The sequence below is a fragment of the Carassius gibelio genome, chromosome B17, assembly GCF_023724105.1.
Source record: "Carassius gibelio isolate Cgi1373 ecotype wild population from Czech Republic chromosome B17, carGib1.2-hapl.c, whole genome shotgun sequence".
Taxonomy (NCBI): domain Eukaryota; kingdom Metazoa; phylum Chordata; class Actinopteri; order Cypriniformes; family Cyprinidae; genus Carassius; species Carassius gibelio.
In genome coordinates, this window is record NC_068412.1 from 17,595,914 (window position 1) to 17,609,465 (window position 13,552).

Consider the following 13,552-nt stretch of genomic DNA (forward strand, 5'->3'; position numbering starts at 1 on the left):
AGTTGATTCTAATTTCAGCCATCCAAAGAATGCTTTTCTAGAGGTGATCTTGCTTTTTTAGATGTTTTTTTTTTTTGGCAAAGTCTATTCTTCCCTTGTTTGCACTTTGTGGTGAACCCTCTGTTGCTCTTGTGTAGTCTCTTGATTGTACTAAACTTGTATAAGTAAACTGTATAAATTAACATTCCTGCCTCCTGGAGAGTGTTCTTCACTTGACTGGATGTCGTGAAAGGGTCTTTCTTTACCAGGGAGAGATTTTTCCAATCATCCACTACTGTTGTCCTCCATGGACATCTATGTCTTTTTATGTTGCTGAGTTCACTAGTGCGTTCTTTTTTTCTCAGAATGAATCAAAACAGTTTATTTGGCCACACTATAGTGTTCCTGCTATCTCTCTAGAATTGTTCAATTCAAATATCACACTTATTAGAATAAACTCCAGACCTTTCACCTGCTTAATTGATGTAGAAATAATGTATTAATAGCCCACACCTGTCCATGAAACAGCTTTAGAGTCAACTGTCCAATTATTTATGGTCCCTTAAAAAAGGGAGAGGTACATATTATAGAGTTGTAATTTCTTATGCTATACTCCAAATTTGTGATGAGGATACCCTGAAATTAAACTATGCGCACTTTAAGCCCATATTCATTATATTACTGTAACTTGAATATGTTTTGGTCAACAGCTAAGATAATAAAAAGTGTCACTGCATCTTCCAAATATACAGTATATGGATCTGACTGTATGTTAGACAGAGATCTACCATCATTAACACAGGGTTTGCAATTTTGAGCAATAATCATGGCCTAGTGGTTAGAGAGTTTGACTCCTAACCCTAGGGTTGTAGGTTTGAATCTCGGGCTGGCAATACCATGACTTAGGTGTCCTTGAGTAAGGCACTAAACCTCCCTGCTCCCTGGGCGCTGCAGTGTAAATGGCTGCCCACTGCTCTGGGTTTGTTCACTGCTGTGTGTGCACACATCGGATGGGTTAAATGGAGAGCATGAATTCTAAGTATGGGTCACCAAGTGTAAGGTTGGGGGTTCGATTCCACAGGAACACATGATAGGTAAAAATTGATAGCCTGAATGCACTGTAAGTCGCTTTGGATAAAAGCGTCTGCTAAATGCATTAATTTATTTTAATTTAATTTTACTTGGCTGAATGTCACGTCACTTTCACTTTTTTAAACATTGATGTAACCAGGTTATACACAACATAAAGGACACTGAATATCATGTTTTTGGTGATTAGAAATGAGTGAAAAAATTATTTTGCAACAAGCTCCATTTTTGACAGGCAAAAAATAAATAAATAAATAAATAAAATATATATATTGATATATATTATCGAATTATTGAATTAATATATATAATTCATAAATAAAAAAAATTTTTTGGGTTAATTATCATGCTAAATTCATACTTTACATACTTTAAGGTATTTCTAATGCGACACAAAAGGGCAGCACATTCATTAGATGTCTTTCGAACTCTCTGAGCTTCAACTATCAGCTATGATTTACATATACAAATCTGTATAATGCTATGATAAAGATTTTGTTTCTGTTTTTTTAACCCATACATTCTTTGTTGTCTCGTGTCATGTTGCACCTGCTCCGTACCGACAGGGGTCGGTAGATTACTGTTTGATCTGGCAGAGTGATAATAAAGGTCTGGCTCTCCGGTTGCATATTGTTGGACACGGAACTCCGGATGAACGTAGACACTGGCAGCGAGAGCCGGTTTAACTTTACTTAGACAAGACAACACGGGACTGTGCTTGTCCTCTCGCTGAGCAGGTTCAATGGACGTCCTAATCCTCCATAGCGGATAGGTGAAGGTAAGAATAATGTGCTGCATGCGATGTTATCAAATCACTTAGATCGCAGGACAACAGCGTCTCATAAACAATTCTGTGAACCACGTAGATGGTATAACTAACTTTATTATTACTTTTATAGTTTAGTCCTAATACATGTTATTCTGAGCGATTAAGTGGATTATAAACCACACCGGTTTATGACAGTGTCGTGTCATAATGCCAGAAGAGATGTGACAGCTCGCGCAAAACACTTCCTCTAGTTGAAGTGCACGTTAAAATAATGTTTTATATAAAAATGAAAGATTTTTCATATTTTTTTCGACACTCATATTGTTTAAAACATGTATGACTTTCATGGAAAAATGAATGTCAAAACAAGATGTCAGTCACAGTCACCATTCACTGTCATGAATGGAGAAGAGATGCAATTTGTTTTACCTTTATTGCAATTTTTCCCAATCCGATTAATAGTTTATTATAAATACATTTTAATGTTTATTTCTCTGTATTTAGAAATTAAGCTAGGAGGTCGAAAGATATCTGGTTTGCATTATTATAGTATCTATATGTGTTTTCCAGCCAGATGCACTTAGAGTTAAGGTCTGTTTTCACTGGAATTACTTTAATAAAAATAAATAAATACAAATAACTTAATAAAGTTGGATTAATTTCCCATAGTCATCGACAACCTTGATTTCCAGGTCTGGAATAGTCATGGGAATGAATGAATTTGTAACCATTATTGAAATTGTCATAGTGAATGTAATTGTTTACTGTTTATACAAGAAATTATTTTTTGTGAGTGTATTAACTATAAAAATGTTCTTAATCCTTGAATGAATGAAAAAGTCCTGGAAATTCATTGGTCAATGTAAGGTTTTGGCATCCTGTAACAGGTTCATACTTGACTTCATTGCTTTTTTTAACATCCTTATTTTTAGCATAAACATTTAAATGTTTCTGTTACAAACAAGCATAGACTGATTAATCTCAGTTATGACCACTTCAGCAGTCTTTCATAAGGGTTAAAAAATTCCCTCTAAACTGGTTTTGTGAGTTGTGCTGGACAATACCATTCTAGCTGTTTTCAACTGAAAGTTATTTTTAATGTTGGATTAGGTTAAATCTTGGTTCTTAATGGTTGAAGTCTAAATGGATGGAGTTTTTGTCCCTCGATGTTTGGTCTCTGTCTCTGAGTCTGTGCTGTTTGTCTGAGAGCACAAAGGAAGTGGATTGGGTTTCCTCATCAGTTTACGCTCCCTTCAAAGAGGACATATCAACGTTTACACAGTGAGCATGTGTATAAAAGTGTGTCTGTTTGCATGAGGCAAACTAAATACTGTCGTATGTGGGCTAGTAGGCAAAATATTTCAAATCATAAATGCCCAAACTCACATCAGTCTATTGTGTGCTTGTGTAACTGACTGAAATTTGTAAACTGTGGTTTTCCAGAATCAAAGAGCATCTGTGCAATTTACTTTTTAGGTATGCGTGAACAGAAAAACATGATGTCTCTCTCTCTCACACACACACAAACCACAGTATATGCTACTGTTCAAAAGTTTGGGGTCAGTTAGGTTTAGGTAAATTAGGTTTTTTATTTATTTTTGTTGTAATTGTTTATTGAAGAAAAATTTTATACTTTCATTCAGCAGGGATGAATTAAATTAATCAAAAGTGATGGCAAAGACATGTATAATGTTACAAAATAGTTATATTTCAGACAATTATATTTATTAATCAGAGAGTCCTGAAAAATGTATTAAGGTTTTCACAAATTATTAAGCAGAATGAGTTTTTTCAAAATTGATTCGAAATATTAGAATGATTTCTGAAGGATCATGTGACACTAAAGACTGGAGAAATGACTGCTTAAAATTTTAGCTTTGCAAACAAATAAATAAATAGCATTTTAAAATGGAAAATAATTATTTATAAATTGTATGAATAATTTACAATATTTCTGTTTTACTGTTAATGAATGCATTCTCTGTAAAGAGATTTACAAACCTCAAATGTTTGAATGTTAGTGTACAGTATGTTGGTTAATGTGGGACCTAATTAAGTTTTTCCACAAGTCAGATTACACTGTGTCCATTATCATGCTGACTTTAAAAGTTTTTGCTCCCAGGCCTTTCTTGCTGGAAAAGTAAAACAGGACGAAGGAAGCATAAAGGAGTTGCTGACCTCAACACATGAATTGTTTGAAACACTAATCATGTTGGTCACAGAGGGTTTCAGGGCTTAATCAAATGTAATTGACGGCATTGCATTGATATGGATAAATCATTAATTTCAGTGCTTGGTCTCTGTGAGGTTCATCTTCGAAACACAAATTAAGATATTCTTGATGAAATCGGAGAGCTATCTGACCCTCCATAGACAGCAACGCAACTGAAATGTTCCAAGGTCCATAAACGTAGTAAATACTTCGGTAACGGTCCATGTGACGTCAGTGGCTCAACCTCAGTTTTGCGATGCTACGAGAATATTTTTATTAAAATTGTAATTGTTTGGTATGAGAATACTTGTTTTTGCACAAAGAAAACAAAAATAACATAATTTACTCAACCAATCTTCTCCTCCAAGTGACGATTAGTGCCATTTTCAAGAGTATCTAGACATAATTAGCGTTCTTTACGTTCAGGGGGAAAGCGGGCACATGATCTGTGTAATAAGCATTGTTTATGCTTAGGGGAAAGCATGCATATATGCATTGTTATACTCTCTAAAATGGCAGAAGATGTAACTCGGGGGAGAAGAATGGTTGAGTAAATTGTGTAATTTTTGTTTTCTTTGTGCAAAAAAAAAAAAAAAAGTATTCTCGTAGCATCGCAAAATTTAAATTGAGCCACTGAGGTCACAGGGACTGTTTTACTGTTGTATTTACTACGTTTTTTGGACCTGGGAAATTTCAGTTGCATTGCTGTTTATGGAGGGTAAGATAGCTCTCTGATTCATCAAAAATATCTTAGTTTGTATTCCGAAGATGAAAGGTGTTACGTGTTTGGAACGACATGAGGATGAGTAATTAATGACAGAATTTTCATTTTGGGGTGAACTAAGCCTTTAATGTTTTACAAGTGCTATCTTGAGCTCTAGAATTATTATCCAGCTGTCATCTATTTAGTTTAAACTAAGTGTAGATCAGCTAGCCGTGTAAACTAGGGCCGATTTTTGCAATTTGACAAACTTGCAACTTGCTTTTACTTTTACAATGGTGACCATGTCAGAAACTCGCATAAACAAGGAAACATGAGCCTACTTGAAACTACTGAAAGAGATTTAGCATATGACCACTATTATTACATTTCCTCATTGCACCACCATTTAACTCTACACCAGTCAAGTAATGAGTCTGCAGACAAACTGTTAAATATTTGTAGCTGTTGCTACTTTAGCCGTCATGTGAGACCTGTCAGATCCTTTGAGCTTGGAGGACCTGTCAATACTGTAATTGCAAGTCATCTTACTACACGTACACAAGCTAAAAAGTGTTGTTATTCTTTGCAGCTTTGTTTAAACCGTGCCCTAGATTTAGCCCATGAAAGAAGGGTCACATCTAAAGTGCTGGTAAATAATGAATGGTCTGCTCTCTGATCTAGCAATGCTGACTACTTTAGCCTTAAGCCTTTTTTTTTTTTTTTTTTACTTTTGTGTTATTCCTGCTTTTAGTGCTCAGTCATAAACTATACTACATGACCTAACTTCCAAGCAGTGCACTATTATATTTATTAAAGGTGCAATAGGTGATTGTCTTCAGAATTTTTTTTGTTATGCTGGTTTAAAGTCTCTTCACATCCTGATAGCAATTTCATTTAGTCAAGTGGTCTAAATGTATTTATATATTCTGTGGACGGCGTAGGACCAAGAAATGTTCGTCCAATCAAAATGCTCGGTCCGTGTGTTTTAATTGGCTTTTCTAGCTTTCTGTCAACGTATGTATCTGCATACCTCTGCGCACCCCTTTCGCATAGACAGAATACATCATCAGCAGGAGGAAATCCAATCAAGTTTACTTCACTCCAGAACATGGACTGGAGTTGGGAACCACTGATGTAGCTTGCTGAAGTAATGTGGTCTCTGGTTTTCTTGTCTGTGAGCATATATGGGTTCAGGGGGCGTGGCTTTGGACAGCGATTGCAGGGAGGGTGGGACGTTTGCTTTCAGTGCTTTAAGGCTAAAGTTAGCATTTCCAAGATCTCCTACTGCACCTTTAAATATTAAGTAAAGTGATGTAAAGAAACGTGATGCCAATTGAAGAGAGTTGATCGTTATAGTAATTTAAAATTCATGTCTCAACATCACGCTTTGTGTTTTTGTCTTTCTGTCTTTTCTATTTTTAATTTTCCAGGGGTGTGTGTGCATGTGGCCACAGGTGGCGCAACAGGACCATGGAGCCTGATGTCATCCGTCTGTACTCTTCCTCTCCGCCTCCACTGGATGCGGCTGGAGAGGAAGAAGAGGAGGATGAGTTTGGTGAGTTCGGGGGTTTCGATGGTGGAGGGGTGTCAACCAGTTTCAGCTTCTCAGAGCTTGACACGCCCACAACATTCAACCAGTCAAACGCACTGGAGGACTCCCCACCTGACCTGTACATCAAATCCGTGCAGAATGTCACTGTTTCGGGGAGTGGATGGGATAATGATAATAAAATGGAAGGAGAATCAATCCACAATGTTGAGAAAACAGAGAAGGAATCGTCTGACATCCTCACAGATGGCATTGAATCCTCTGACCTACAGATGGAGATCTCCGTCGAATATGGTCAGAAATCTCACTCAATAATTCCTGATGTCCAAAAGAGCTGTATGGGTGATGGACACGGCCTCAGTAACGGCTACAGTGTGTCTTGTGCAAATTCAGAGCAGGACAGTGCTCTTTCCACCTGCTTACACAGCACAGACACCGAGGAACACTCTGGACTAGACGTAAACATAGCTGATGTGTTTGACAGAAAGCAGTTAATTAACCAAACGGACAACCTGCCAGACTCAAACGGTCAGTCATTGCATGAAGAAGAATCTGAACCTGGAGAGACGGAAACGAGACTGGAGTTATCTGGTGACTCCCAGTCATTTACTACCAGTAGACATGCAAAGGAGGCTGAAGGTGAGCAGGATCAAATAGAGAACTTTGTTGTTTGTGGTGACGCAGGCTGTCTAGACAGGTCAGAGGACTCTGTTGACATAGCCGAAACAGAGAAGGACCCCTCAAAGGATGTGGATCTAATCTCTGACACACAGCTGAGCAGAGACACAAGGGAAATTCATGGATCATCTGTAAAGGCAGGGGTGGAAGTAAATGAGGAAGTTGAGACAAACATAGACCCCACAGCTGATGAGGATTTTGGAGATTTCAGAGATGCAACTCAGGGTTTTGCAGACTTCAGCCGAACTGAATCTATAACCCAGGACGGATTTCCTGAATTTGTCACAGCGATGTCCAGGTGCTCCACGGATGATGAGTTTGATGACATGGACAGCCTGAAGGACTTCAAGGATGACCTTGAGCTGGCTGAGGAAACAACGGACAATGAAGTAGCTTTTTGTTCTGAGTTGCCTCCTAGTGACAGTTTTGCCGACTTCAGTTCAGCTCCGTTTGTAAGTGTGGCGGTGGGAGAGGAGGACAACTGGGCTGCGTTTGGACCACCTGAAGTCACTGAAGAGGGTCAAGGTTCATGGGCCACATTTGGGATCGAACAGAGTACTTCCCTGGGTAAAGAAGTACAAGATTTTGAGACTTCAGCAGCACCCTCTAGTGACAACCTCCAGAGTAGCACTGTGAGTTGTTAGATGTTAAACACCGTAACATACTTTTGTTAAAATGAATTGCAGTGCATTAATACATTTTATTTTGACTAAAATCAAACATTTAATGTGTATGTAAGAAGTTTAGATGAACTGCAACCTATGTTTTGTGTCTCTCTCAGGCTGATTTCAGCTGCAAAACACAGCATCTCTTCAGAACTGCCTTCCCTTCAGAGATCCCTCCTGAGGTCAACGGGGTCACTGAGGTCTTGCCCCTCCACAAATTCCTACAGGCTCAGGATCTTCAGGAGCAAAGGGATCCAAGCAGCTCTTTTGCACAGGAGTAAGAGTTTCATCTTGGCTACAAACCTCTCAACAATCAAGATTCACTGGCTTAATTTGCTTTTAATTGCAAATGTCGTTAAATTCAATTGACATTATATCTCAAAGAGACTTTGTTGTAATTGCATCTTCAGATCTCACATTGCGGATTTTCTTTATGAATTTAAACTTTATTTCACAATTAATTGCTATATTTTTTAACCTGAGGCGACTTCAGTAAATAAACTAATGTTTAAATATATCCTTTGTGTTTAGTTTGTCTGTAGTTTCAGAGAAAGAACTCTTGGTCTTGGTTCTACTTTTATCTGTGCAGGAATGCATTGGCCATGTGGCGCCACCTTCAGGACATCCACGGCAGTCATGGCCTTAAGTACAAGTGGGCTGGTTCGCATAGCAACAGAATACTTCTGGATTGCCTAGGAATCAGGAATATTGTGAGTTCTTCAAAGTACATACTGCACAGACATGCAGTATTGTTAAGTCTGGAATACACCACATGATTTTCCCCCTGATTTCCCAAAGATACACATTGTGAAGAAGTTAATGTTAGTTGCCGAAAGTAAAAGCCAGTCTGCAGATTTGAGTTGACGGATTACATAGAAAAATCGCATTGTGTATGATGGTCACAGACTCAGATTTTTTGCTTCCGACTTTAAATACACCCAGTCCAAGATATTAAATATGTTTGATTACTTTTTTTTTATTGATTTGACTTTTATTGATTTGACTTCTGATTCCTCTCATAGTTGTTCACTGGAGATAAGAAGCAGCCGGTGATCGTGCCTATGTTTGCTGCTGGACTGGTCAGTAAAGTCCTAACATGCACTCCATTCAAAAGTAATAATCTGTATCTATCTGTATTTTTATGCTCTACTGTTATTTGTTATCTGTGTGCACCAAGGGTCTGAGAGTAACACAATTTAAATTCTCAGTATGTATGTGCTGTACATGTGGAAGAATTGACAATTAAGAAGACCTGACTTGACTTTGTGTGCAGGACTTTTTTTTGTTTTGTTTTTTTAACAATAAAATAAATATTTTATTATTAATTTTTTTCTGTCCCTTCTTCTTAGGGAATGCTGGAACCCACCAAAGAGTCTCAAAAATCGCCAGCCTCCCCTGCACTTTCCCTTTCTGATCCTGTGGAGAGTGGAAATATTCTATGCACTCAGGTGAAAAATGCAGAAATGCACATAGATATATGGATACAGATATATTAGTGATCTAACCTTCAGTCTTTAGATTTTCTGTATTTTTTCATATTCTCTTTCTATGTCGATTGAAATAGCACTTTGAATGTTCGCTTTGAATGTTCGCTAACTCCAGTGTTGTCCTGCAGGTGGCATCCTCTTTGGCCATTAGTACTGACGGTATGTCTATTCGCCGTGCCTCCTTCTCTAGAGTTCAAGAAAAAGCCACTCGTCACTCACGGCAGAAATCCTACTCCTGATGCTGCCTCACTTTCCCCTGTCTGAGCACTTCCTTCCTCTCTCATGACACACTTTTCTTCTCTCCATTTTTCAAACTTCCCGTTCCTTCAAAATTCCAATACCACTTAGGAAACTTTCTGTCCTGGTACTTGTTTTATCAGTGTTGATTTAAAACAACATCAAACTAGCATTCGCTGAACAATTTGAGAAGTAGCCATCAAATTCTTGTTTATTATCCAAAGAACAGGAAACTTTTTTTCCCCCAGTTTTTGTCTTTCTTCTTGAAACACTATTAAGTCAGCAAAGATATAAACCCATTCATCTCAGTTTCCTTTTTAAATGTTCATTTATGTTTATATCTTACCTCTCTCCCCTCTTGTTCACTGTTAAAGTCCAGGCTCATGCTGGCTACACACAGAGGCTGAAATATACTACCTCAGACTAGTATGAAGTATGCAGCTTCGACTGTGATTTCTTACCTTGCCATTATATGCAAGACTTGAGATAAAGAGAACTATACCCATTATCAAGTATGTTCTCAGTTGTGTTGTAAAAAAAAAAATACAATCAAATTGGTCCCTGTGCATCAGCTTCTGTCTCAGGTTTGACTAAAAAAGAGATTGCAAATCTTTTTTTTGGAATAGCTGACGTTTTTGCTGGTGCTTACTTGAAGCCATTGTACAGCTTGGCTGCAAATTAAAGGGGAAACACCACCACATTTTACATATAGATGCTACAACATATTGGAATGCTATTTTACAATTGTGAAGGTATAATTAGCTGGTCATTTCTGTAACTCAGTCTATGTAAATGTTTCATTCTGGTTTCATTTATTCTTGCTGTCTCAAAACCCACTGTGACCTGCTTTTGCTTGATCTTAAAGGGATAGTTCACCCAAAAATGAAAATTCTGTCATCATCTACTCACCCTGATGTCGTTCCAAACCTGTATGAGTTGCTTTCTTATATTGAACATAAAAGAAGATATTTTGAAGATTGCTGGTAATCAAACAGTTGGTAGGAAAAAAAAAATACTATGGGAGTCAATGGCAACCACCAACTGTTTGATTATCAGCGATCTTCAAAATATCTTCTTTTATGTTCAACATAAGAGAGCAACTCATACAGGTTTGGAACGACATGAGGGTGAGTAAATGATGACAGAATTTTCATTTTTGGGTGAACTATACATTTAATTGAATGTTCTGGGTTCAATACAAGTAAAAAAAAAAACTAAATTTGCTTCATAATGTTGATTATCACAGAAAATTATTTTGACTTTTCTTCTTCTTTTTCTTAGTTAATTTTTGATAAAAAAGGAAAAAGTTTACAGTTTATGGCTGTATTTTTTTAAACATTGTGTATTTTAAGATTTTTTCCCAGTGCAATTGCCTTGATATTTAGTTTTTTTATTGAGGGATGAGTCAATTCTTTTTAGTGATAATCAGAATTATGCTGCAAATGCTGTCAACGTTAAATTAAGAAATTCAGAATATTCCTTTAACCAAAATTATTGACCTTAATCTCATTTTCTGGATAATTATTTCTTTTCCAGTTTTGTTGCACCAAATTGTCAATAAATATATTATACTACAGTATTCTGTATATCACTTGCTTTTCTATCCTTTCTCATTCTCTTAATTTTTTCTTGCCCTGTCACTACTAATACAAATTCCCTGGTGCTGATCTGTCTTTTTTCTACATGCTTCTTATACATATACACTACCATTCATAAGTTTGGGGTCGGTAAGTTTTATTAATATTATTATTATTATTATTATTTAAAGAAAAATTATTTAAAACAGCTTCAGATTTTTGTGGAAACCATGATAATTGTTTTAGGATACTTTGATAAATAGAAAGTTCAATGGAATAGAAATCCTTTGTAACATTGTATTAGTCTTTAATGTCTCTTTTGATCATTTTAATGCATCCTTGCTGAATAAAAGTAATATTAATAAAAAAAAACTTACAGAAGCTTTGAATGGTAGTGCATTTAATTCTGTTAATATATTGTGGTTACGTTTAACTAACAACATACTAACCCTCCATGTCCTGCTGTCATTGCTGTGGCTCTCATGTGAAGCACAAGATGGAGGAATATCAGAGCTAAATTTGGATTATTTTGGCCCTGTGGATGAATGTAGCTCAGATAGTGGAACTGACACCCCACTACCAGGTTAGAACAGAAAGGGTTTTACTCCGAGAAGTGAGTGGTTTGCTGTGAAACCTTTGTTTTCTTCCTTTTCCCTTGTGTCTGTGATTTCAAAATCAGGCTTTAGAGAAGCTTTTCATCTTTAGCATTTGTTTTTAGTCTAGTGTTCTGTCCCTGGTTTCCTCTCTCTGGACTTTCTTACAGTATCTGCCTCTGTGAGTATCTCTTTTTTTTCTTCCTTTAATCTAATGCACTAGTGATTTGCGTGATTTGCTTCTCCGTTTCTGGGAAATTATCTTTAAATTTCCCTAGGCAAGAGTCTTGCATGACTTTCATACCTCATGTAAGGTTTTTCTACAGTGCTTCTGAGATCCTGTTTACATAGTTTCACTGTCTTTATCATGATGAACTGTAAGTTTTAAGCATGACAAAGAAATGAAAACAACATGTCTGCATATTTGTGTCTCTTTTAATTTTTATTCCTGTTTATTTAGGTGTTGATCCAGAGATATATGAACTGACTACAGCTAAAATGGAAAACAACGCCACTGGGCGCTACATTGCAGATGCATTTACAAAACTCATGGAGTCTATGGAGAGAACCAGAACAACAGCCAGGTTAGACATGTGTGTGCATACTTTTAACATGCATGTTGAGGACATCTACATGCCTACTTTACAGTGAGAGCGGTTTAGAAAGGTCAAATAATGTGTGACTCTGCTGTTATTACTGAAATGTTATGTTATTAAAAAAAATGCTCATTCTTTCTGTGCTTGACAGGAAGCCAGAAAAAGATGAAAAGATGAGCAAAGAAGCAGCAAAGGTGATCTCTCTTCTCCCTGACCTATCCTTCATGCAGTCCAGGGTCCTAATGTTCCCCTCCATCCTAACTCCAGCAGCCAATCACATATAACCGAACACGGCATCAGCCAATCACCTTCCAGCCTCATCATTCACTGGTTTTATAGACAGCTCCAAAAACAATTCAAGTCACCCTTTATTCCATATTTAATATAACAATTTAATATTTTAAAGGCTGCCTATTTCTTCACTTCCTCAGTTGTTCAATGTTTTTAACTGGATTGAATCATACAGCTATATGTGAAAACATCCCTGATGATTTTTTCTTTAGCAGTAAAGACACTTTATCTGATATACACACAGTATTTACAGTATATTCACCCTTTATGTCTGATACATGACTATGGTTTTATTTTTGAGTGCTGTTTGTGAAAATCTAAGTCCTTTTAAATGGCACTTCTCACTCAGTGAGGTGAAATGCAGAATTGCACATTTTACTACTTGAAACCAGAGTCTGTAAATAAAAACTGATCCCTGGTTACTTTATAAATACAAATGTATTAGTATGTGCTTTTTTATGTTATTTGTCTGTATTGTTTTAAATATCATTCAGTTCAGTGCTTCCTTTAACTGATTTATAACTACCTTTTTTTTCTAACCATCCTTAACTTTTTACTTCTAATAGTTGTTTTATTTATTTGTTTTACCACAACTGACAAGCACACAAGAAAAGACTATATTAATAATGTGGTTTTGATAAGGGAGGTTTTATTAAGGGAGCTGCATCTTTTTGCATGTCTGCTTTTTTACTTGTTTGTTGTTTGTTTTATTAATATGTCTTGTCACTGTATTATTTTAAGGTGAAGCTTATGCACAATCAGATATACTATGAATATGACAGCAGTGCTATAACGTCTTAAAGAAAAGATGGTTTGCAGCTACTGTTCCTGTGGGAAAAAATGTATAAAGGATGCTTTGTCTGTCTTATGTTTTAAATTGTATTTTAAAGTTTAACAATAATAATTAAAAAAGGCACAGAATTTAGTCCTATTTCTTTTTGGATGGTTTACAGCATTTAAGATCTCTTCACATACTGTGTGTGGCCTCTGTTTGTGTCTGAAACGTCTAGCTTCTCTGGTGATTTGTTTATCCGAAGGGAGCTGCTGTTTATCTGTTTTCTGTTCTTTTCTCCTGTTTGTTCACATTAGTGCTACTAGCTATATCAGTTTAATCTTTAAATATATGT

At 36.5% G+C, this 13,552-nt stretch overlaps 1 protein-coding gene across 1 annotated transcript; it reads left to right on the plus strand.

Moving 5' to 3' along the window:
- The first annotated feature begins 1,670 nt into the window (after positions 1-1,670).
- Positions 1,671-13,532, plus strand: aftphb (aftiphilin b). Its single transcript, XM_052580647.1, has 9 exons — positions 1,671-1,846; positions 6,183-7,611; positions 7,761-7,921; positions 8,234-8,354; positions 8,667-8,723; positions 8,994-9,092; positions 9,260-9,290; positions 11,999-12,122; positions 12,286-13,532. Exons 2-9 carry the CDS (start codon positions 6,223-6,225, stop codon positions 12,416-12,418), a joined length of 2,115 nt encoding a protein of 704 aa, XP_052436607.1. The 5' UTR covers positions 1,671-1,846; positions 6,183-6,222; the 3' UTR covers positions 12,419-13,532.
- The last annotated feature ends 20 nt before the right edge of the window (positions 13,533-13,552 follow it).

Excerpts from the sequence above, each read along its gene's own strand:
- aftphb (XM_052580647.1), top strand. The coding sequence starts at position 6,223 with ATGGAGCCTGATGTCATCCGTCTGTACTCTTCCTCTCCGCCTCCACTG. Across the intron at positions 8,355-8,666 it reads GCCTAGGAATCAGGAATATT|TTGTTCACTGGAGATAAGAA; the intron begins GTGAGTTCTTCA and ends TTCCTCTCATAG. Across the intron at positions 9,291-11,998 it reads TTTGGCCATTAGTACTGACG|GTGTTGATCCAGAGATATAT; the intron begins GTATGTCTATTC and ends CTGTTTATTTAG.